The sequence below is a fragment of the Panthera tigris genome, chromosome E1 (assembly GCF_018350195.1).
Source record: "Panthera tigris isolate Pti1 chromosome E1, P.tigris_Pti1_mat1.1, whole genome shotgun sequence".
NCBI classification, from domain to species: Eukaryota; Metazoa; Chordata; class Mammalia; order Carnivora; family Felidae; genus Panthera; species Panthera tigris.
In genome coordinates this window covers 35,617,509-35,640,565 of record NC_056673.1, presented here as the reverse complement: position 1 = coordinate 35,640,565, position 23,057 = coordinate 35,617,509, and the positions used below count along the sequence as shown (strand labels likewise).

The 23,057-nt window shown below is 45.7% G+C and overlaps 1 protein-coding gene across 4 annotated transcripts in view; it reads right to left on the bottom strand.

Annotated features, from left to right (window-relative positions):
• Positions 1-1,380: 1,380 nt before the first annotated feature.
• The window catches only part of LOC102964824 (speckle type BTB/POZ protein), a 67,529-nt gene continuing 45,852 nt past the window's right edge, over positions 1,381-23,057 (bottom strand). For 3 of the 4 annotated variants that reach the window (XM_042965486.1, XM_042965487.1, XM_042965488.1), the window contains exons 2-10: positions 21,693-21,837; positions 20,905-21,026; positions 18,828-18,979; positions 18,572-18,699; positions 11,820-11,997; positions 8,757-8,812; positions 8,152-8,274; positions 3,969-4,111; positions 1,381-2,648 (exon numbers count right to left, since the gene is read on the bottom strand). In XM_042965486.1, coding sequence (XP_042821420.1) covers positions 2,504-2,648; positions 3,969-4,111; positions 8,152-8,274; positions 8,757-8,812; positions 11,820-11,997; positions 18,572-18,699; positions 18,828-18,979; positions 20,905-21,026; positions 21,693-21,770 — 1,125 coding nt within the window. In that variant the 5' untranslated portion in view covers positions 21,771-21,837 and the 3' untranslated portion in view covers positions 1,381-2,503. Of the gene's footprint in view, positions 2,649-3,968; positions 4,112-8,151; positions 8,275-8,756; positions 8,813-11,819; positions 11,998-18,571; positions 18,700-18,827; positions 18,980-20,904; positions 21,027-21,310; positions 21,397-21,692; positions 21,838-23,057 lie in introns of all 4 variants that reach the window. The other variant, XM_007085707.2, reaches the window with a different exon arrangement.

Genomic DNA, 23,057 nt, shown 5'->3' with positions numbered 1-23,057 from the left:
GAAATTCCAAGGATATTGGGAAATCCCAAAGAGACCTTTGTCCTGACAGAAGCTCGGTGCCGGGACTGCCTCCTCCCCGAGGACATATTCCCTGAACCACTGGCCCCCAGCCCCCCGGCTTTCTACGAACCAGGAGGAAAGCAAATCTGAAACCGGGCCGGTCCTCCTGGACTCTCTGAAGAACAGGCCGGCAGAGGCCTCTTTCTAGAGCTTTGCTCTCGCTTTTCCCTAAGAAGGAAGCTTTCACTCAGATCTCGTACCTAAACTTTTCAGAAATGGAACTTCCTCCGGTTACTTACATAAGCTCTTGAGGGCACTACATCAGAAGAATTGTCGCTCATGCCAAGACACGCTCTGAGGCATGTCACTTGACTTCCCTGGGGGTCCACTCCTCTTTGCTATAGAACGGGGAGGTGCTATCATCACGTGGCGGTTGGGAAGTGAAATGCTGTACGTGAAGGTTCAGCGAGAACAGGAGAGCTGAGCGAGTGCAGTGGCCCGAGAGGCCATGTGGGTAGAGGTGTGCCGGACCCCTGGGCCCGTGCGCCGACCCGGAAAGTGAGGATGAGGCGGCACAGGGCAGTGGCCACAACACGGAGAACTGGGCACTGCCTCACGTGACGCTCAGGAGGAAGCTGAGTCGTACAACGGAGTGGCTTCTAACAAGCAGATCCTGTGCTCGGTTATACCGATACCAGAGCAAAGCCAGTCCACTCTCGGACTGGCAAGGTCAGTGGAGACTGGGACACCTGCAAGGGCCAAAGTCACTGGAGGGAAAGGGAGGGTGGGATATGTTGAGTCTCCCGTCTAAGGTCAAACAGCACACACCTCGGCCACATGGCCAATGCATTTTCCAGAGAATCCCACCGTCCTGGCCTGTCCGACACTGCTGTCAGAAAGGCAGAGGAGCCCCGGAGCGTTCTTGTGAGCGCACTGGGAATTCAGGCATTAACTCTTCTGGAAACACATCAAGGCAGTGACAGAACCAGTCAGCGATAATAACTTCCCTTTATTTCATCTCCACGTTCGTGTCCCCTTGATCTTTTTAGAATCACCCAGGAGAAGGGAGACTGGGACTCAGGTGTTAGAACACGTAGGGCGTAGCCCCCTCCCATTACTTGCCTCTGCAGAGGTGGGAGCCTGATCCCTGATTAGGAGGTGGACTGTGGGACAGATACTCAAGACGGACAAGACACCAGGAGATGCCGGGAGCTCAGAGAGGAAGCTCGAGATCAGGGAGACGCGACAAATCCCCATTGACGGACATTTCAAATATCTCTGCAAGTTAAGGATCAAACGAGGCCTTCGAAATCCCTTATGGAACTCAGACCCACGAAACCAGCCAGGTGAGTGGAACAAAAGACCAGAGATACCACACAGTACAAAATAGTAATTATTTATATTTTCAAAAAGAAAAAAATTAACATTTGGAAGTTGTCCCCTGTAGGAAAGGGGTGAAGTGGAAGGGACGGGACTGGCTCCTCTGCAGGTGGCAAGTCAGGTGCAAACAGCTGAGCAATCTGGGCTGGGATTCTTGTCACACGGCATTAATAATAAAATCTCCTTTTCTCTTCTTTTTGTTCTGTTTTTGTTTTGTGTTTTGTTTTTTTAGAAAAGGGGGGGAGGAGGGAGGAGAAATAAAATCAGAGAAAAAGGCCAAAAAACATTTTCCACAATATCTAAAAACCGAGAACCACGGTTCTTGTCAAGACAGTAGGAATTCTGGATGAATTGTTTTTTCCAGTTTTCAACACCAATAAAGGTTTTTTGCAAAAGCCACCACATCAGACACTCATCTTCCAGCTCAGATAACCTCCTTCCCCTTTCGCCTTCACTTGTTTTTCATGAAAGGATAAAAGGATGTATTCCGTTCTTGCAAACAGTAAGTGCTAACAACAAGAGGGCTCTGCTGATACTCGCACGGTGGTGAAGAGCTTTCACAAACATCCGAGTTTCCGCACAGTTGGATGGACTACGATTTCTCTCAACATAAATACTACTTGGGATCCACAAACTGATTTTTGAGAAATTCTGCAAAGATCCTTTCTTCTTGCCTTTTCTTTTCCCTTCTCTTAAAACTAAATGTCTTTTTTTTTTTTCTTTTTTTTTGTTTTTTTCCTTTTTGCTCCAGGCACCTGACGATTTGTTCTGCTCAGTCAGATGCAGACAGGTTTCTCCGAAGTGCCACCGCCGGGACGTCCTCAGGGTCGGCGCCTAAACTGAATCCCCACAGTGTCAAACTCGGCCGGGCCAAAGGGAACACAGTGACGCAGCAACAGGGTTTTCATTAGGTTGGACAGCCCCAGGCCCCGGGCCCTTCCCTCCCCCCGTTTCCCCCAAGGTTACTTAGTGCTGTTTTAAAAGTCTGGGGGCCACGATGCAGTCTTTCGCCCCCGCAACAGAGTAAAAGCTCCACAGATCGCGCTGTCTACCTGGTGGCCACCGGCAGCAACAGCGGCTGCTGCTTCAGGAAAATAAACGGAGTCTCACAACAGGCAGGATCTTAGGACTGCTTCAGGCGCTTGCGTGGGGGTCCCAGAAAAGGGCACTGTGCCGAAGCCAGAGAGCGGTACGCCTCAGCCACCAAGTGGGGATGTGACACCACCATCGACTTCCACCCAGAGGTCTCCAGGACATCCGAAGCGTGACTAGGAGGAACGTGGAGAGACGGGTTACCAAAGGCACGAGAGCAAGAGGAAGCAAACAGCCACCTGGGCGGTCTAACTTCCCGGCGGCCACCGCAAAGGCTGTCTCTGCCGAACGTTTAGGCAGAACCCTTAACGTACGCTGAGTTCGTCAGACAGCGGGCCGACGGGTGACCGGGCTGTGGCTGCTGCGACTCTGAAATCCTGGGTTTTGAGCCCCTCTGCTCTCAGATACAAAAGGTGAGATGTTCCTCAGGCTCTTCTCTGCTTTATCAATGCTCTTGAGACTGACTGGTGACGCTGCTAATACAGAGAAAGAGCAAGGACTCTCTCCGTCAGGCAGCTCTGAGCTTCTGAGCTTCCGTGTGGCTCTGCCGTTTTCTAGTCCCTGACCACAGAGCAGATCACGGCCTGGGGCCTGATGGCTCAAAAAGGAGGGGATCATAACCACACTCTACGGACTGGTTAACATCTAAAAAGCACCACGCCACGTGTCCAGCACAGAGCGAGCGGTCCCTAGAAGGAACATTTAAGGGTCTCTTCTCTCCCACTTTTGCCACGATTGGTCAACTCCTTTGAAACAATCTTATAAACAGACTTAGTGGAAGCGGATTCCTGTTTTGGGGCATTTTCTGTGCCGAGTAACGTTCACTCGTCTACCCGGCAACCTCTTAGACCCGCCAGAGCCCAGAACTGCTGCTTGTGAGGGTTTTTTAAGGCCTGCTTCCCCTCTTTGGGTTTTCCCTAACTTTTGTTCTCCAACGGGGAGAGAGCCAGGACATGCCCCACTGAGAATTACTGCAGAAAGTAATACGGCCAGGTCACTTATCGTTCGGGTGAAGGAACAGATGTACTGGAGCGAACACTTCTTTCTCCAAACGGTATTTAACAACCTCAACTACTGATTCCCCCTTCCCGTTTGTCCCCATTCCACAGTCAACTGTTGGATGCATTTTACTAACTCCTACAAAACATACTTGGGTTCTCCCAGAGATCTACATGCCCTCTATTCAAGCCTTGAGTGTGCAGCGAGGACACTGCTGTTTGGGGGACACAGCTTTTCCAGGCCAGCAACCTATCGTTTTCATCATTTCCCATCACCGCGAGGAAGTAAGATGCCTCAGTCACCGATCGCATTAGCCCCGGGAGAGCAAAACCATCTTCCAAACTGTCAAGCTGAAGGGAAAGATGAAAACCCTCTACTTACTACTAAAAGGGGTTAATGAAGCTACTTGCCCGTTTTCCTCACTAATTCAAAGTCTTTCTCGTCTCTCTAGCTACCCCAACTATCTTGAAAGAACATCTTTGAAGATGCCAACTCACTAGTTGATGAAATCCACTGCCTGAGTTTTCAACTGATCCGCGCTGTGGAGGTCAGCCAGGATGAGAATTTCTGCGGCGTTCTCCACGGAGAGGTTACTGCAGAGGGCATCCTCACACATGACCTTCAAACGCTCCAGGGCATACTGTAAAACACAAGCGCCGCGGCCGTCAGAGCGGGAACGGCTCCGGCGGCCGCTACTGAAGCCGTTTTCTTCAGCTGTACCGTCATGGATTCCTGAACAAAACCGCACGGCCCGTGAGAAGGCTACTACTGCAATTAGAAAACATAACCATGCCCCCAAGGCTGGAATGAAGACAGCTGAAATAATGTGCCTGGCTGCCATTCAAGTCCTCAAGTCTGCCTATTAGAAAGATGGCAATTACAGAGCAGACCCCCAACCTCAAGTTCACCCTGCCCCAAGTAGGATGCAAGTGTTCCTTAGACCACCACCACCCCACCCTCCCTTACCACGAGGCATAAAACTCTGCTTCAGGCCAACAGGACATCACATTTGGCATTTCTGCCATCCTTTATTCGGAGCCAAACTAGGGCGAGGCACAGCCCTTTCTAGGCGGGCACTGTCACCAGCCCGGCAGGGAAGCCCAACGGGCCCATGAGGCTGTGAAAAGGAGCCCTGCGGTGACTTTCAGCAGCATCGGCACCACTAGTTGGGCCTCGATGAGGGTCAACCCAAGGCCTCCTTTGAAAGAGAAAGGGATAAATGGGTCCTCTTCACTGGGGCTGAAGTTAAGATTCTCAGGGCAGAAGGACAAAGTAACAGAGACCCTGGATCCTGTTCCGATCTAAAAGCTTCCTATTTTCCAGAGTAAAGGGTATAAATGTCCCGGAAGTGAAGGTCTAGGTTAACACTGGGCACATCTGACCTAGCTGATCTGTTCTGATGCCGCTGGACTACGTGCTCTCAAATAGGAGATTATGAACATAACTAAGGAACTTCAGCAGCGAGGAGGAAGGGATAAAAGGAGGCACAAAATAAAGTGTAGTTAATCAGTTCACAGGAGAACGGTTTGCTTTACGGGCAGCCACAGTCTCCGTATAGGTCCCACCTTGAGGACCTCAGAACGCAATGACACAACACTCCTTGAGGCCGAGTCATGGCAGTCAGACCAAGACAATTTCATTTTTACGAATCCTGGGTGAGGAGGCATATCTGTTGGCACTGTGATCTCCTGCAGCCAAAAGAGAGTTTTATTGGTTTTGGTGCAGCTTTAATTTTTTACATTTGAGTAACTGGAAAACAGTTTCCATGGAAAACAGGAATGACACCAGACAAGCAAGAAATGAGGTGGCCGTTTTTGTTTTAAAAGGCTGCAAAAGGTTGAGTAGATGGTTCAGTCTTTATACAGTGCCGCACAGAACATTCCTCTCACCCTTTCTCGATGCCTTCTTTTAAAAAGGACTTTTACCGTGAACAATTCTGATCCCTGCTGCATAATTAGACAAAAGTAGCCATTCTTGTCCCTTAAGGGACAAAGTTTTTTTTTTTTTTTTTTCTTAATTATGCTTCTGAAAAACCTGCCTAATGGTTGTACTTACCCAAGAGATCGAAATTGTGTCTCCCAGGCCTGGCCGACGTGTTTTGTTTTGTTTTTGGTCTAATTACACATGTCCCCAGGAGACTGGAAAGGCTCAGAAGAAGCTGTTTCAGCCTCTTGGGTAAATTCTAGATGTTTAGATCCTTCCATGAAGGATTTCTTATTCTGTTTTCCTGAAGCTCACAACAAGGTGTAAAGGTAAAAATATTTTAAAATAAGCTTGGAGCAGAGACTGTCTAATGGGAAATTCTGAATGGAATTTGAAAATGCACCTTCGCTTACTTCTCATTCACAAATTTAAAGCACTGTTGCGATTCAATTACTTTATCTTTTAAAACTGTAAGTTAACGGCACTGTACTGAAAATACCGTCCACAGAAGGTCAATTCAGGCTGATCCCCGCGCTCCGTGCGCTCACAGGGGCTTCCCCGGTCGGCTCTCTGGCCGAGGAGCAGGAATGGACACCCCAGGAATGCCGCAGATGTCAAACCCTGGCTCTGAGAATATCCACCGCTGAGCCTTGGTATTTCCGTCTAAAAAGTGGGCCTTTTGATACTACTCGTCCTTAGGGGAGCTAGAAGACGAGAGGAATAAACAACCTGGTGCGTGTAAACTTCACCGAAAATCAGAGGGCGGGTGAGGCGCAATCATTATAAACTCATGTTTATAAAAAGCTGTGTCTTCTGCTTCCCCAGAGTTCACAGTGTGTATTTATTGCCTCCACTGAAAGCAAGATTCCTGTGGTCAGAGCTGAGCTGGCTAGACTGGGAGGGCATGGCATGTTCACAGTGCTTAACTGTATTAATAAAATCTCGAAAAGGTGATAAGAAGGATACAGCTATTATTCAATCGTTTTCATCAGTAGCACCGATGGGGTTTACATGCCTCATCCTCTACAAACACTCCGAAGAGCTGATCAATAAAGATAAAGCTTCCGGTGTAAAAACAAGTACTTCCTCTGTTCCCAAGGTGCAAAGCAAGGTGGAAGGAGACTATTCCTGTGGGCCAATCCCGGGAAGGCTCTAGTGCCCTTCGGTCTGAGCCAGCTTTGCCCTCGGATGGGTGCTGCAGCATTGTGGCAGGAAGCGGCAGCACTTCCGGCAGGGAACCGTCCTTCTCACAGGGTGTACTGCTGGCCAGGTTTAAGGCCTTCTAAGGAAAACTTTCACGGGATGAATAGCCACCCAACCCCCCAGCTTGTATTTCCTCAGACCACAGGGCCTTGGAGGACAGGTTACCGAGCTCTTTCTGATGTATCTACACAACGAAAGTCAGTCTCCCAAAGTGTGTTTTGGGGACCACTAATCCCCACCGGTCCCTGAAGGAAAGGATTCCAGGGTTAACTAAATTAGAGAAATGCTATCATATTCTTTTAGATAACTCACAGCGCACATTAACATAGTAAAGATTCTGAGAAATCCTGCAGTGAGACAGCAACACACAAAAACCTCAATTTGACTTGTTTAAACTCAGTGCTTCATTAACATTTCCCCCCAACCTTATTTTGAGAATCACTGGCCTGTTTTGGTCATCACCTTATTTCCTTGATTCGAAGATCCATATTTTAATTTTCACACTTTAATAATTCTCAAATTGAAGTGTATCTTACAATCGACACACACGTTTATTACAGTAGTATTTCTTTTTTCCCAAGGAGCGACCCATCATCTCGTAATTCTGAATATGGTATATTTCAATAAATACCTAGGTAAAAGTTGAAAATGCCAACCACGACCCTGAGCAAAAGATTATTCTCTTGTTGGCAAAGTTGCAAAGAAAGTTAAGGAACTCAGGGGAGGTAGGTGGGTGGAAGGATGAAACCGGTGACAGAGGTGAAAGAGTGTGCTTGTCATGATGGGCGCAGGATGACTTACGGGAGTGTTCAGTTATGGGACTGTACACACGAAACTAATATAACACTGTATGTTAACTAACTGGAATTAAAAGGAAAATAAAATCACTCACTGTTTAGAAAAAAAAAAGTTAACAAACTCCAGAACACTTCATAAATTATAAGGCCGAATCATAAATCCAAATGTTAGCGTTACCTAAAACTTCAGTATCACTGTGCTTATATGTAATCACAACAGTGAAGGCAAGAGAGGTAGACATCAGACTTATCCTTTTTTATAATCAGGGTGACCATGTAATTTCCTTCATTCAAAGCAGGACACTTTGAAAGATAAAAAGGGTTCTACCCATAATTGTGTTGGCACCCACGTGTAACGCAGGACTGTCCTGGCCACACTCAGACACAAGTTCATCTGATGTACTATGTAACGCAGCCGCCCAGTGATGAAACTCAAAAGGTCACAAAAAACTCCTCCTCTTGTGGTTATTTTTCTTGTCCTTTCCTTTCCTTTCTTTTGAGAGAGAGAGAGAGAGAGAGCGAGAGAGAGAGAGAGAGCATGCGCGCACATGTGTGCATGTGCTGGGGAGGGGCAGAGGGAAAGAGAGAATCTTAAGCAGGCTCCGTCCAGGCCCAGAGCGGAGCCTGACGAACGGCTCAATCCCATGACCATGGCTCAGTCTCATGGCCATGAGATCGTGACCTAAGCCAAAATCAAAAGTCGGACCCTTAAGCGACTGAGCTACCAGGCGCCCCTATTTTTCTATTCTTATCTCACCTTGTCAGCAGCTGCCAGCAAATCATCAGCCATTTTGTCGAGGTTCGGAGCCTTCCCCGTGTAAATGAAGCACATCATTTCCTTAAAAACTTCAGGCTCCACATCATTGATTTCAACCCGATTCTATGCCAGAAAAACTAAAAATGAGAAACATTCCAACAGAACAAAACCCCCAAACAATTTTCATGACTTTAAGCTCCGGTGGGAGTAAGGCGTGTATCATCTGAAACCTAACACGAATGGGCAATCTCTCTCTGCCCTACTTCATGAGAACAGCTTTTCCTCCTATCCTATGCACCACCTTTACCCTCTCAAATACAAGAGTTGTTTTTTGTTTTTTTTTTGTTTTTTTTTTTTTGTGGACTTTTTCTGAGTGGAAACACCTGTCTAAAACCTTCCCTCCAAACTGGATGATCTACCTGGGACACAGTGAGTTTGCTTTACTTAGAATGCTTCCGGACCACCTCTCTCTCCCTGCTCTGAGAAAGTGAGAATGCTACGCCATTTTAATAACACGACTGGAAAAATAAATCTGGTGTCAAATTAGGAAATCATCTGGATCTAGCCACCTAGCTACAAAGACATATCTTCATTCCGTCACATACCTTTTTGCTCTCCTCCATTTCATGTTCAAACATGGCACTAAAAACTGGAGAACGAGCTACAAAGTGAAAGGGGAACAGAGACAGATAAGGTTATCACACTGAAACCTCTTGGCTCTTCTGTTATGAAGAGACCACTCTGTTTCCTGTCCCATTCCTGCCCCCAAAGGGTCTTAGCCTCAAATTGTATCAGAATAAAATTCCTTTCTTCTTCTATTATACCAATAAGCAAATAATAATACAGAAGGGGGAAAAAAGAAACCAATACTTTCTTCTCTTTTTCTTTTTTAAATGTTTGTTTATTTGAGGGAGAGAGAAAGAGAGAGTGCACGATCACATGCACGCATGCAGAAAGGGCAGAGAGAGAGAATCCCAAGCAAGTCTCACACTATCAGCGCAGAGCCTTACATAGGACTTGGTCACACGAACTGTGAGATCATGAACTGAGCCGAATGCTCAACCGAGCCACCCACTCTTTTTTTTTTTTTTTTGCTTTTTAAAGATTTTATCTTTAACTAATTGCTACACCCAACATGGGGCTTGAACTCACAACACTGAGATCAAGAGTTATATGCTCTACTGACTGAGCCAACCGAGTGTCCTGAAATGACTTGCAAAATAATTTCTCATTAGCTCCATTCCAACCACTCATTTGAAGCAAATGACCTATGCTGGCTGACAACGATCTCCTCTGGGTAGACGTGGGGGTTCAAATGGAAGATCCTTCATGTTTTAATACCCGGATTTTTGCCTGAAACCACGACACTGACTTTCTCCAGTTCCAGGGATCACGCGGCAAGGAGGTCAAGAACAGGGCTCGAAGGCATCCATTAGCTAGAAGAAGTGCATGCTTGTGGATGGCAGGTTGTCTGTTCCTTCAAGCCATGCACTCACATTAGAGATGATAATGCCCCAAAGAGGCAAAAACAATCTTACAACCACTTGTGGCCCTTCAAAACTCAACACTTCCTGACAAAATCTTAATCTCTGGTATTTACTGTCTCCCATTAGGAATAATTTGATTTTTTTTTTCCCCTTGGAGGAATGGGGATAATGAAAAAAGGTGAGAAACGGTGTTCAAGGCCATGCCCACTGTAGTCTAATGAACGTGGACAAACAAGTCCACTTAATTTCAACCATGAAAGTGATAAAAGGCCTAAAAAACTCAAATTTTATCATGTTGCCCAATAAATCAGAGGTTTTGGCGAAAGCTGAGACTACCAATCTCCACCTGAGAGGAGGACCAGACGGAATATGTAGCAGAACTCTGAGCTAACAGGTTACTTGAACGTTGGCCTACAGTTTCTGTCCGCAAGAACTAATTTTGGATCTGTCATTTTCTAACCACATTATCTTGGGCAAACCACTCAACCCTCTGAGACTCAATATTTTAGTCTATTCCAAAGAGATATTCGTTCTCATTGCTTTTATTTCAGAAGGCTCATCAACTGTAAGGTACTAAAATACTTCACAGAAGTTGAAGATTAAAGGGTTGGTGCTTTTAGTAAAAAGGGAAGGGTCCGAGCAGCAACAGGCTTAGAGGGTCTCCGGTGGCTAGACAGAAACTGAGGCTATGCGAATAAATAAAATCACGTGGGGGGAAATAAGGAGAGGAAAAGAGACCTGAGGCGGACCCTTAGGGACACCAGTGTTGACAGGGATGCGTGAAGAAGAGGGAGGCCACATATCAGAAGTAGCCAGAGCACCAGGAGGAAAAACCAGGAGAAAGGAATCAAGTACTATATGAACTAAGGAATCCCTCAGATTTAGGAACTAGCAGGTCACAGAACTTTGGAAAACTGCTTTCGTGGCATGGAGGTGAACTGAGGATAAGTGGGAGGAAAGAAGTTGAGACAGTGAATGTGCTAACTCAAGAAGCTCAGCTCTATTTAAAGAGAGAGAGAGAGAGAGAATAAATGAATGAATAACTAGAAGGAGAAGCCCGAGCCTGTCTGTTTCCAGGCTGGGGGTAAACAGGCAATTGGAGAAAGAGAGACCCAGCAAGGGTATGACTGGCAGAGTGAGGCTTCTGAGAAGGCGGCCTGTGATATGAAACAGAAGTCGAAAAGATAGGCTGCTTTGGCCATAAGGAAGAACACCCCCCCACGGAGAGCGCAGGGAGAAGGCAGGTAAGGCGACAGACAAGAGCGGAGGGAGAAGGGCCTCAATATTTTCTCAGCAGCGGCAGCAGCAAGCATCTCTTTTAGGAGCTGGAGATCGAAGGAGACCAGTAAACAGTCTGAAGTATCTATTGTTATGAAAAAGAAAGGGAGCGGTGTATCTGCAGAAGAGCTTCTGACAGTGCCAAGAGCCTAGCCGAGCGTGGAGACGCTAACCTAAGAGTTAATGACTTCCTTTGGCAATACACGGTAACACCTAGTTGCGAGCAGGAACAGGAAGACGGCTGGATTGAGCCAGACTGAGTTTTTGCCAGGTGTGTGTTTTAGAATGATACTGCTGAGAGTCTTGGTAAGAAATTTGCTGCCTGAAAGTTCACGTGACTTCCTCTTATGGCTTATGGTCTGAACAGAAGTTTGTGGCTGACTGCTATGCCTTCGTGGGAGGTGAAGTCAGTGCTGCCTTATCGGGGGCCGTTCCGTGTCAGTCTTTCTGGTCTTAAGGACCAAGGGCCTCTTATGAGAGCAAGACCTGATCTTCCATGTCATTCTCATTCTCCTATAGCATAGTCTGTACTGCAGGGAGGGCTAACACTCCAGGGCTGGGGGACTTAGCCAGACGGTGGTTTGGTCCTGGGTCTAGAATCTTCTCCATTACATCCTAAGTCCCTATCTGGGGGCTAACACCTGCTCTTTACCGGTGTTTTGACATCTACCCTCTAGGTACAGAGGCATTCAATACACATCATCATCCACTGCTCGACAGTGGTGACCTAATATGGACAGTAGTCTTCTGGGTTATGACAACTCACGTCCCCATAAAAAAATACATCTAGTTGCAGTTTTTCTGCACCAGTTCGAAAAAGTGATGTTATTCAAAAGGTGATTATGCAGCCACGGTTTTTCTTTGTTTCACCCAAACTAAAGCTTCCCATGAATAAATACCAACCTGCCAAGATAGCTTTGTGAGCCTGGAACTCCTGGCCAGCAACGCACAGACAGCAGTCTGTGAACCGGGAGTTCTCCCACAGTCCTCCCAGCTCATCGGCCAGCCGGCACTCAGGGACCTTCACCATATTCATAGTGTTCTGGCCAGAAATGTTGACGGAATCTTGCACCACACTCACCTGTGAAAGACAAGGAAATCTAGTCCAAAGGTTCTGTCACCAGGAATTTTCTTCCCAGCAGGAAGAGAGATGACTTTTACCTCGATGCTGTAGTACATTCAGATACAAACGTTAGTCATGTTCTCTTGAAACCACCTCCACAAATGGAGGCTTTATCCTGTGGATCAAGTAATTTCCAATCTGCCGCGATCATACTTACTCTACACCATCCTAAGACGAGAAGCACAAAGCCCCACAAATCTCCTTCTCCTCCAACTGCTAATAAGCTCCACCTCCCCTGCCCTGAAAACCTGGGCAAAGCCACAGGGCGGCGGGGGGAAGGAGACACGGGGGAACGGGGACACTGACCTAAACACGTATTAAACCTCAAGTATTTACCTTATTCTGCCTTAAGCAAAAGGTCAAATACAAAGAACTCCTACAGAAACTACCACTTAAAACTCTCTAGAAGCAAGAATCTGATAAGCCTGAAAGCACTTAATTTTAATGAGGTCTGGACCACGAAAATAAAACGCAGCCTCTACTGGGCCTGGTAAATAATTGGCGCTTCCTCATAGAGGTTAGTCTAATAAACAGAACTGGGCTTGGGAAGGTCTTCCCTAGCAGTGATAGCTGGGTGGGTAGCCCACACCATTTACACGCTTTTACTCGGTCCTTTGTGACGATGACGTACAAGATGGCTGGCTCCAGCTAGACATGCACTTACTGCTCTGGAACAGAAGGAGGACCACAGATTTACGGAGGGATCCAACCCGCCACGACGACTTCAACAGCAGCGTGCTTTAACTAGTTGAATGAACTGTTCAGCCTAGATAAAAACCCAAGTAACTTCCAAATGGGTCAGTGAAACTCAGATAAATCTGTTAGGATACCAAGTACAAGGATCTATACATCATACAGCATCCCAAAATAAATGGAAGCTACCAAACTGAAGGTAAGACCGAGCAGATCAGTCTTCTGCCTAACAACCACTGCTATGCCTCATCTCCATCGTATGGGGTTAGGAATGTTAATATAAAGCCGAATTCACAAACCTTGAGGATCGGCTCCTCACTCTTGCTACTGCTATGAGTTAGATGAGAAAGACAGCTTAAGGAACATCCTAAATGACCCAAGCTTCTCTCACCCTTCAAGATGCAAGTTACCCCTTAAATGCAGTCACAAACCCAGAGGTAAAATGAACGCCCCATCCAGGTGACCCGTAGTCTCTTGCACAGGAGTGAGATACTTACTATCAGCTCAAGAAATTTAGTCATTTGTTTAAAACTAGCCATGGTGATCTCTAGCAATGAAGCAGCCAAGTTAATCAATTATGAATGTACTTAACGTTTGTAGCACATTTATCAGAGCCAGATTATAACATTATTTTAATAGCTCAGGACCCAGCACAAACTACCCCACAGAGATTCTCTCTTGCCCTAAGACCTCTAGTTTGGTCTAGCCACTTTCTCATACTAACATCAAAAGTAGAAGTTTCCTGTTTCTAGTCATAGCCTGGAAATACGGATTTAAAAAAAAAAAAAAAAAAGAAAAGAAAAGAAAGGAAAAGACCAATTAAATCCAACTTCCTCATTGGGAAAGGCTGGAACGTCTTGGGATGGTCAATGAAGGGAACGGAGAACGCTTCTGGCAGTGGGTTCCTAAGCTTAAATTAAACCAGGTTGACAGGAGCCCAGAGTCATTAACACTCGATGGTGATTTACTAGACTGGGTAAAATGAATTGGCAAGAGCTAAGCTGAATTCCGAGCTATGGTTACCGGCGGACCCTCTGCTGGTTGGATGTGCGCTCGGTAATGAGGGAGGCCCGAAGACTATGACTTGTCTCGCTGGGGCCATTCCTCTCTCCAGACACAGACAGAACACAGCAGGAAGGAGAATGTACCTTTACTGTCTGAGCCAGACTTGTGCTGTAGATATATGGATGCCTGGAGTCTCCAGAGCTCTGAATGTCTGGCACCTCTCACCAACATTAAATACGCTTAATTAAAAATAAATTTTAAATGGCATTCACAAATGAGTCTTCAGAGTGCAAACTTTCAACTCAGGAAGGGATTGTTTTCCTCTGCAAACGATGATGCTAAAATGAGACCATTTTGAGAAAAACTAAAGATTTTTTTTTTGTTAATGCCTGTGAAGTCGACTATGGAGACTCATTCAGAATTGCAGCTGTGAAGATGACGTGACGGTGACATTTATGTCGTCTTAGAAATGACTGCATGAAAATGTCTCAGGAAGGCTGTATACCCCTCTATGTTTCAAGTTGTAAACGGGCCTCACTTTTAAAGTCGATTCCTCTTCTTAGAGAAGAAAATTCCATAAAAGACTAAAGGCTGTGCCAATTCTTGTACATTTTATCTAAACATAAAAAGTCAAGGTGAGACCAATGGAAATGTATTTTGAAGCTTCTATATAATGATAACAATCAAGGAAACAATAGGCTGCCGCACAGAGATGGTCTGTAGCAGCAGCATTACTTCTAATCAAAAGACCGGCAACAATCTAGACACGCGCCAAGAAGAGCACGAATAAATAAACTGTTGCATATTCGTTCACACAGCACACTACTACAGAGCACTAAAAATGAAAGAACTCTAGTTATACCCGCCACATAAACACATTTTAGACACACGATGCAAAGAAAGCAACGTGACCTACGTGACCTGCGTACGTTCTGACACCATTTTTATCAAGGGCACAAACAAGCAAACCTGAACAGGTCGCTGTTCAGGCACACAAATGAACAAGGGGATGATAACGTACAATTTGAAACAGATCATCCTCTGAGTGGGGATGAGGCCCAGGGGAGAGGGGAGAAGCACACAGGCCAGTTCCGAGTTACTGGTGATGCTGCTGGGTCGGGTATTAGGTTTACAACATTATGTTTATACCCTGTAATAATGTTACATATTACATCATTTCGGTAGGTCAAGAGCACTCAATATTGGCGTTATCATACAGTTCAACCAATATCTCCAGACCATCCACTAATAAGATGATAAAAAAGAAAAACAGACCCACATAATTTAAAATTTGGTCAAAATACAAATTCCCGGGCCATGAGAGGATATTCTATGTTTGAGAAGGAAAGTGCTATTTTAAGACTCCACTAGGGTCTAGGTAGTTCATATTTGGTATTTCATTCATACGGTGTTTCACATTTCAACTTTAATTGCAACATTACAGACAGACACCGGAATCTTCTACCTGTCAGAGGCACACGCAGTGAGAGAGGGATATATGCATTTTTATGGTTTATAGCTATTCGTTTTCAATATAAACAGAAGAATCAATAGAAGCTGAAACACTTCATGGAGATTTTACTGTGAACCAAATTATTAAAGGGAAAATTAGGGGCGCCTGGGTGGCTCAGTCGGTTAAGCCTCCGACTTCAGCTCAGGTCACGATCTCACGGTCCGCGAGTTCGAGCCCCGCGTCGGGCTCTGGGCTGATGGCTCGGAGCCTGGAGCTCGCTTCCGATTCTGTGTCTCCCTCTCTCTCTGCCCCTCCCCCGTTCATGCTCTGTCTCTCTCTGTCTCAAAAATAAATAAACGTTAAAAAAAAAAATTTTAAAAATAAATAAATAAATAAATAAAGGGAAAATTAAAAGCGTACAGCCTCCACGAGCCTTTCATCGCCAAAGGAGACCATCTCTGTTAAGAAAACGTGGTAGAGCCCACGCTTCCTCGGCCGAACGGCATTCGGCTCCGCGTGGCGCCGCGTGGCGGACGAGGGGGGGGAACGCGCAGCTGCCACGGCCCGACACTAATTTGCTGTACAAGGTTAGGAAAAATTACCTGACCTCCCTAGGCACTGCTTCTCCCCCCAGTAACGTGAAATGAAGGTAAGAGAACTAATCCGGCTCCGAGGATTGTGATGAGAGACAATTCAGGGAATGCTTTGAAAATGCTGCCATAGCGACTTGCGAGAATCGTCCCATTTCCTAATAGACAAGAACGTCACTGAGAGGTGAACCCAGTGTGGCGCATTATAAACGAGACTGCTCGTGCAGCGATCTAGTTTCATTTAAATGTTCATTAACCGCTGAAAAAAAGCCCAAAGACAAACGTGATTCTCAGCCTTTCGCCTCAGGATTCCCTCGTGTGGCCTCTAGGAACAGCCAAAAGAATCCACGGAACAACCGTACTTTTGTTACCAAAATGCAATAAGCTCGTTTATAAATAATCCACTGACCGATAGGAGGGAAGTACCCAGGCCAAAGGCTGAGTGACGAACGGAGCGGTGGAAGACTCATAACCTAAATCTGTATGTGGACATCGACTGCATAAAAGCCTCTGAATAATAAAAAAATACTAACTAAACCAATGATACATAAAATAAAAATACGAACCAAATACCGGTTTATAAATAATCCACTGACAAAAGGGAGCGACAGGTCAAAAGGACAGAGTGTGCAGCAAAGAACGATCTAGCTTTGAAAAGCACTAAGAACTCAGATGAGCTGCAGACATTTTTAAAACCCACACATCCAACACACCCCCCCACGCAACCGTCTTGCAATGCTGAATGCTACTAAGTCCGCGGAGAGCCTGGGAACAGAAACGAGTCTCACTAGGCACAAGCCCAAGCATGAGAAGCAACACTCAGCACCTGTGGCCAACAGAGAAGTGTGAGCGGAACAGATGGCACACCTGGTTCGATGGGAAGAAACCGATGGCATCAGCAGAACTCAGCAGACGTTTCCCTGTTCAACATCTCCTCATTTCCAAAGTGTCATCTCACTTCCCTTCGAAGTCAGTAAGACGAATCTAAACTTAACCACAGGATTTCTCCTAAGAGAATTTCATATGGGGAAGTGAAGGGAGAGAATTTCATATGGGGAAGCAAAGCCTTGGACTTAACCACAGGGTAAGAGACTGCCAAAGCGAGGGCAGGCCAATTGGTTTCCAAATCGAGAATGGCGATACAGGGGTTGGAGTAGCTGGAAGGGATTTGGGGGGATGGGCTGGGAGGGGGAGCAAAGCAGAAGAGGCTGGACCGACTGTGGACTGGAAAATGTGGCGATAAAGGTTGAGGCTTTGCCTAGAACACCAGAGGCGAGATTTAGAGATTTCTCTTCTTTCAGAGAACAGTTCAAAGACTGGCTTTCGTTTCCAAAAGAAAATAGAATTTTCCACTATTTTAAAATCTTTCTGAAATATAGGTCTCTAAGAGAGGTAAGACTAAATTGATGGTCTTAACGTTTCATAACATCAAAGCTCATACAAAACCACCTAATTGTTCTCATTTTTTCACCAGGGCAACCGAGCACGATCTGTAAATAATAGGACTTACACAGAATACAAATTTCAAGTTCACAGACAAAAACAACTGCAACATTTTATGTATTTACAGAGAGGCCGTCACTCTAGTATTTCCTTCTTTCACTTAGCAATGAGAAAGGAGAGGAGGTAGCTATTATGCGACTATTTATGTATTTAGTGCAGTCCTTTAATAAACTACGCGTCCAAAGTTTTCTAATCCCCAGCAACTACTCTGCAGAAACACTCCGTGAGCTGTGACCGGGGAGAGAAGCTGGCGACTGCTGGCCAGGCCTCTTCCACAAAAGGGCAGGATTCCGAAGGGACACCCTGCCCCACTGCGCAGGTGGTGATAAGCCTTTGGACCTGTCGTTAACTCACGGTGTGAACCTACCATTATGACAGAGCACACTGGCAGTCGGGGAACTTGCCTGCACCCTCCCCGTGAAAACACAGCGGTCACTCTCAAGTGGTGCCGCTCAGCAAGGGGTTCTTGACCATACAACGCATAGGGAACACAAAGATCCCATCCGACTGGAGGCTTCATTCGTTGGTGACTCTGTGAGTTTGTGAGGATCTTAAATACACGGATAATGGCATGAAATGACTGACTAGTATATGCTTATTAAAGAAACCACTTTCTACCTCACTCTCACTTTGGGATTTTTACTTCAAGGCTTCTCCTGTAAACCCAGAAAGGCTCCTGGGTCACTGGTGAGAGAAGGACGCTCCTGGCTGACTACACGGAACTCGCCTAGCCACCCACGAGTTAGAGAGCTATAGCTACCCTTCACCCTGGAAAAAATGGTTCTCACCTTCCTAATTTCACAACCACTCCAGCAAGACAAAGCGATATACCCAACTCCTGGCAAGAGTCATCCAGTAGGGCAGAAAAGGAAAGTGATTTGGAGTCAAACACAAGTAGCCTTCCCACTTAAGAAGTCGGAAAGGGTAACGGGACAAATATACATATTGAGTTGCTGGCCCTTCTCCTCGGCTTGCAGCACCAGCCCTTCCAAATTCTATCTGCAAACATCCGCAATGAAAAAGCCAGAATCCTGACCCAAGCAAGTCAAAAATCACTCCTACCAAGATGGCGCACCATCTTTGTTTTTAAGAACGGCAACGAGCAGAAAGCTGAGGTGCCCAACAAGCCCGAAATCACGACAGTTTCAATCACAGAAGTAACACTTGGGTTGCGCCACACCACTTGGGGATTTTTCTCACTCTCCATCCCTGAAACAACATAATGAAGCCTACCGATTCCCAGCAGGTCTGGGAATTGCTCGTCGCACCGTGGGGTAAAAGGACTCACCTCACAGAAAAGGGTAAGCTTGTCATCAGGGAGAAGCCCGTTGGCCTCATCCAAGAGAAAATCTCTACGGATGAATTTTTTGAATCCCCAGTCTTTGCCTTGCACAAACCTATATGCCCGTTGACTCTCTGGAGTAGGAAAAAAAAAAAAAGTCATATTTAGGGTTACTCAGAACACAGATCAAATCTACAACTTGTCTGTGTATGAAGCTGCTTGATGTGAAAATAAAGAGTTGCATGAAGAGCAGAACATTTACCCATAGCTTTGGTTTCTTCTCCCTTGGCATTCAGGATGGAGAATTTGAATTTTGCCCGAACTTCACTCTTTGGACAGCTGACCAGTAACAGGTAAAGTGACAGGTAATCTTTGCTTTCTTCATCTAGCCCTTTTGGGTTTACTCGCAAACACCTGCCCAAAACAGACAGGGAAAAAAATATAGGTCAAAAGCATCCATGTTTGTAGGTTTTGTGATGTGACAGGAGATACAAAACATCTATTTCTTGAGAGAAGATGTTAAGAGAACCAATCCAGGCCCCATAGCGGGAGATTCTGATTCAGCAGAAGACTACTTTGGGAACCACTGTTTGGGAGCAACCTGAGTCACCTTCTAAGGAGTAAACAATAAAAATAGAAGGGCATTCTAGAATCTGACACCACATCCCTTACATCTCTGCCTCTTTCCTCACAATCTCCCAAATCACTCTTTTCTCCCCTGAAAACATTTGAAAATGGAGCCTACTTCCACTCTGTTCTAATCCTCAGTCTCAGGAAAGGCTGCCCCTTCTTTGGTCAGGACTATAGTGAAGCCATGAAAAACACAACGTTGTTGAGCCCTTTAATATCACCTTTGGAGAGAAAAAGTATTGCAAAGAAATGTGTGAACAGCACATAATCTTCTACGGACATTTTATCAATCTGGCAGTAATATTCTAAGACTGAAATAAAGAAGGCAGTATGGAGGAAGCACAGACAAAAGCAGACTCCCATTCCACAGGATAGAGTTCCAAGCTAGGCTTCCAAAGAGAGTCAGAGATGACAATCTGTTGCCACTGAATCAAAACAAATTTCAGACAGAATTTAATAGGTTCAACTGAGTTACGTTGTAAATGTCATTAGTTGATCTGCATGTGGTTCACACTGCTCCCACCACATACAATCCACAGGCCAGATGTATCCTTAGGCCTTGCCAGTGTTATGGCACCTCTCTCAAACAGGTGGCCCAATGCAGTGCCTCTCTAGGGTGTGCATATGCCGTATACATCACTGTATGTCGTGCTCAAGATGCAAATTTAAACACAATGCCTAAGAAGAAAGCGTTCTCTCAGTATCACCTAGTAATACACTGCTTAATGTAAACAGCCAACAAACAATGCACGGACGGAGAGTTGTTGAACTCTTCGCTGGGTTATCAGAGATCAAAACTGGTGGCTCGCACACGTGTTCCGGTCTTTGCAGCGAGCATACGGTTGCATCCTTAGCTGCCGGCTCCTCAAGGGGACACGTGATTTGGATGGGGCTGACCTCCACGCTTCCGATCATATTCCTCTTGCCACAAAGATTAATTGAGGGAACACAAACCTAAACCAGTCAGTGGATGTCTGCGTATTCTTGGCCACACAGTTAATTCAAAGAAAGTTCAAAGACTTTTGTCGAATGGCAGTGTGTTACACCCGTGGCCACTGCCACTCATCCTTCAGCCACAAGGGTGAAGCCAGACTTCAGATGTTCAATAGCGTGGACAGCAGAGAGAGAGGGGGTCCTTAAACTCACCGCTGGGCTGCTGGGTCCAACTACCTTCCAAACCATCCTACACCCTGGGCATTCTGATTGCCTTAGCAAATACATCTCCTCTATTGTTAAAAGCAGGCAATTTAAAACTTGAGATTTTTTTGCGCTAACATCTGAATTTCTTGCTTTTCTCGAATCAGAAAATATGTCAACGGTCGGCCCTTACTCCCACATAGCTATAGACAGCTGGAGCTGAGCGGCCACCACCCCTTTCAGAAGGACGCTCACTCATCCGCCAAGGGGTCAACACTCGTACCGTATCGTGTATGAGTATCACTTACAACACTGGCCCTCCTTACTCATTTATATTACCCTACAGCCATTTGAGTTTGCTGGTCCCTGACACGGTCATTGAACTAATTCAACAAATGTCCAGTGAACACCTATCATGGGCCCGGCACTGTCCTAGGCGCCGGGGAACACGTTAGGAACAAAACAAAGTCTCCACCTTCGAGGATCTCACATCCTAGCCAGGCTGTATCGTAAAACCGAGAAAATGGGCAACTTTTAGAAAAATTTTTATAGCTAGATATGTTCTTCCTCACCATTTCAGTTTATCATTGGCTCCTGATGAAAAGGTTGAACTTTTAATGACTTCACCCATTTCCTCCCGGCAAAAGCTAAAGTTATTGATGGTCCACATGTAGGAGAATTTCACTACCTTGATCTGTTGACAGAAAACCAAGAAGCGATTAAATAGGAAGGAGGCAACCTAAAACACAGGCTGAAGATCAAATAATCATTTCCCCTCCCTCCCTCTGCATGATTCCCATAGGAAGATAGCCCTGTCTGGCCAGCATGGAGGCTCAGCTTTTTCTGTCCCTCACCCACATCTTAAGAAATCTCACAGTGACCAACTGGTTTCATGACATTTCTCCACGTCTCAGAAACACTGGGTGGAAAGTGAGAAAAACATGGACAGGGGTGGGAAAGCAGATAATAAAGCCGTACCTAAAATGAGCCTTTGCTCAGAGCAGCGTTTGACAATTGAGATGCTGATGCCACTGCCTGGGGTTGCAAATCTCAAACCTGGTTTCCTGTGAGTTGCCCAAAGAGGAACACATTTCCATCAAGGTGGATAGAAGTGGATCTAGTTTCAAAGATTCCCCCCCACCCCTCTTTCAAGCTCCAGTGAAAAACACTATCCTAGGACATGGAGATTCCATGAGGAAAGCCAAGGAATGGAAAGCTGACAGGTACTTTTTCTGTCTGCTATTTGACAGTTCTGTCCTAGAGAAAGCAGGAAACCCAGTGAAGAAAAGAAATCTTATTCTTTTCATTCACCAAAATCCTCCCAAGGTACAAGATTTACAGAGTGAAAACATGAACCTACCTGTGTGTAGCACCAGCTTTCAGCTACGGGGCCACTCGACATTTCTGCCGGAGGTGGAGGACTTGGAACCCTTGACATCGCCAGTTTGAAGGTTAAACGAGATCTCCAAAGTCAGGGGACAAAGATTTCTGTTACTCTCTTCACCCTGGTTGACCCAAGAAGCATGAGGATTTTATTAGATTAATGGCATACTCTCCTATTTCCGTTTGACCTTGCAGACTGGAAACTCTGTCTCCTGCCTGGAATGCTCTACCTTATCATTCAAATGGCTCCTTGGCATTCAATGCTAACCTCAGAGAAGATCACCTAATCTACAGCAGCCTACTAGTCTCGATTCCGTCACTCTATTTTAATCTTCTGCCCAATCCCTAATATTATCTTACAAATGAGTTTACTCAAAGGGCACAGAAAATACATTCATGAAAAGGCAGCCAAAGAGCAGCCAGCACAGTGACCACCACATACGACTTTGCCACTGGCTCCTTCCCCAGAGGGCAAAAATACCGCATTCCTAAAAGACAATGACCTTGTTACCACTCTAACTACTATCGCATCTTCTACAGTTCGGTGCAAACTTATTAAGGGTAGTCTTCCGTTCTTCACCTCATTGCCAGCTGCTCTCTCAAAGGGCAACATTTACTTTCTTGGATGTGTTCCTTTCTCTGCAGCAGTAGAGAGCTCACATACATACTCCGTCAGTACCCAATTTTCCAAATTCTTCTCCTTGCTGTTTTCTGATCATTCCTCAATCTTTCTTATTAGATTCTCTTTCTCCAGTGCTATTCCCATGGCTTCATTCTCAAACATTTTCTCAATCTACATTCTCTTTCATTTTATCCATCCCCAGTGTCAAATTTCTGCCTTTATACAAATGATGCCCAAATCTAACTTTGACCCGTCTCCTAAGCCTCAGACCATTTTCAAGTAACTGCTATACATCTCAGGGTGTATACATCACAGGGTGTCCCCGGAGCAAATCAAATCTAAATCAAAATTCTCCCTTTGCAAGGCCTTTCAAAGCACAAAACCATTCGACCACTGGTGAATTTGGTTATTCATTTTTGAGAGAGAGACAGAGAGCATGAGTGGGTAAGAGGCAGAGAGGGGGGGACACAGAACCGGAAGCAGACTCCAGGCTCTGAGCTTTCAGCACAGGGCCCGACGTGGGGTTCGAACTCACGGAGCGTGAGATCATGACCTGAGCCGAAATTGGACACTCAACCAACTGAGCCACCTGGGAGTTCCTGTTCTTTAAGTACAATAAACAAAGCCAAAAAACAAACTGAAAAAAAAAGAGCTTGTAATGTGTGACAAAAGGATAATTTACGAATTGATATATACATTTTCGACAAAGTCCATAAGACA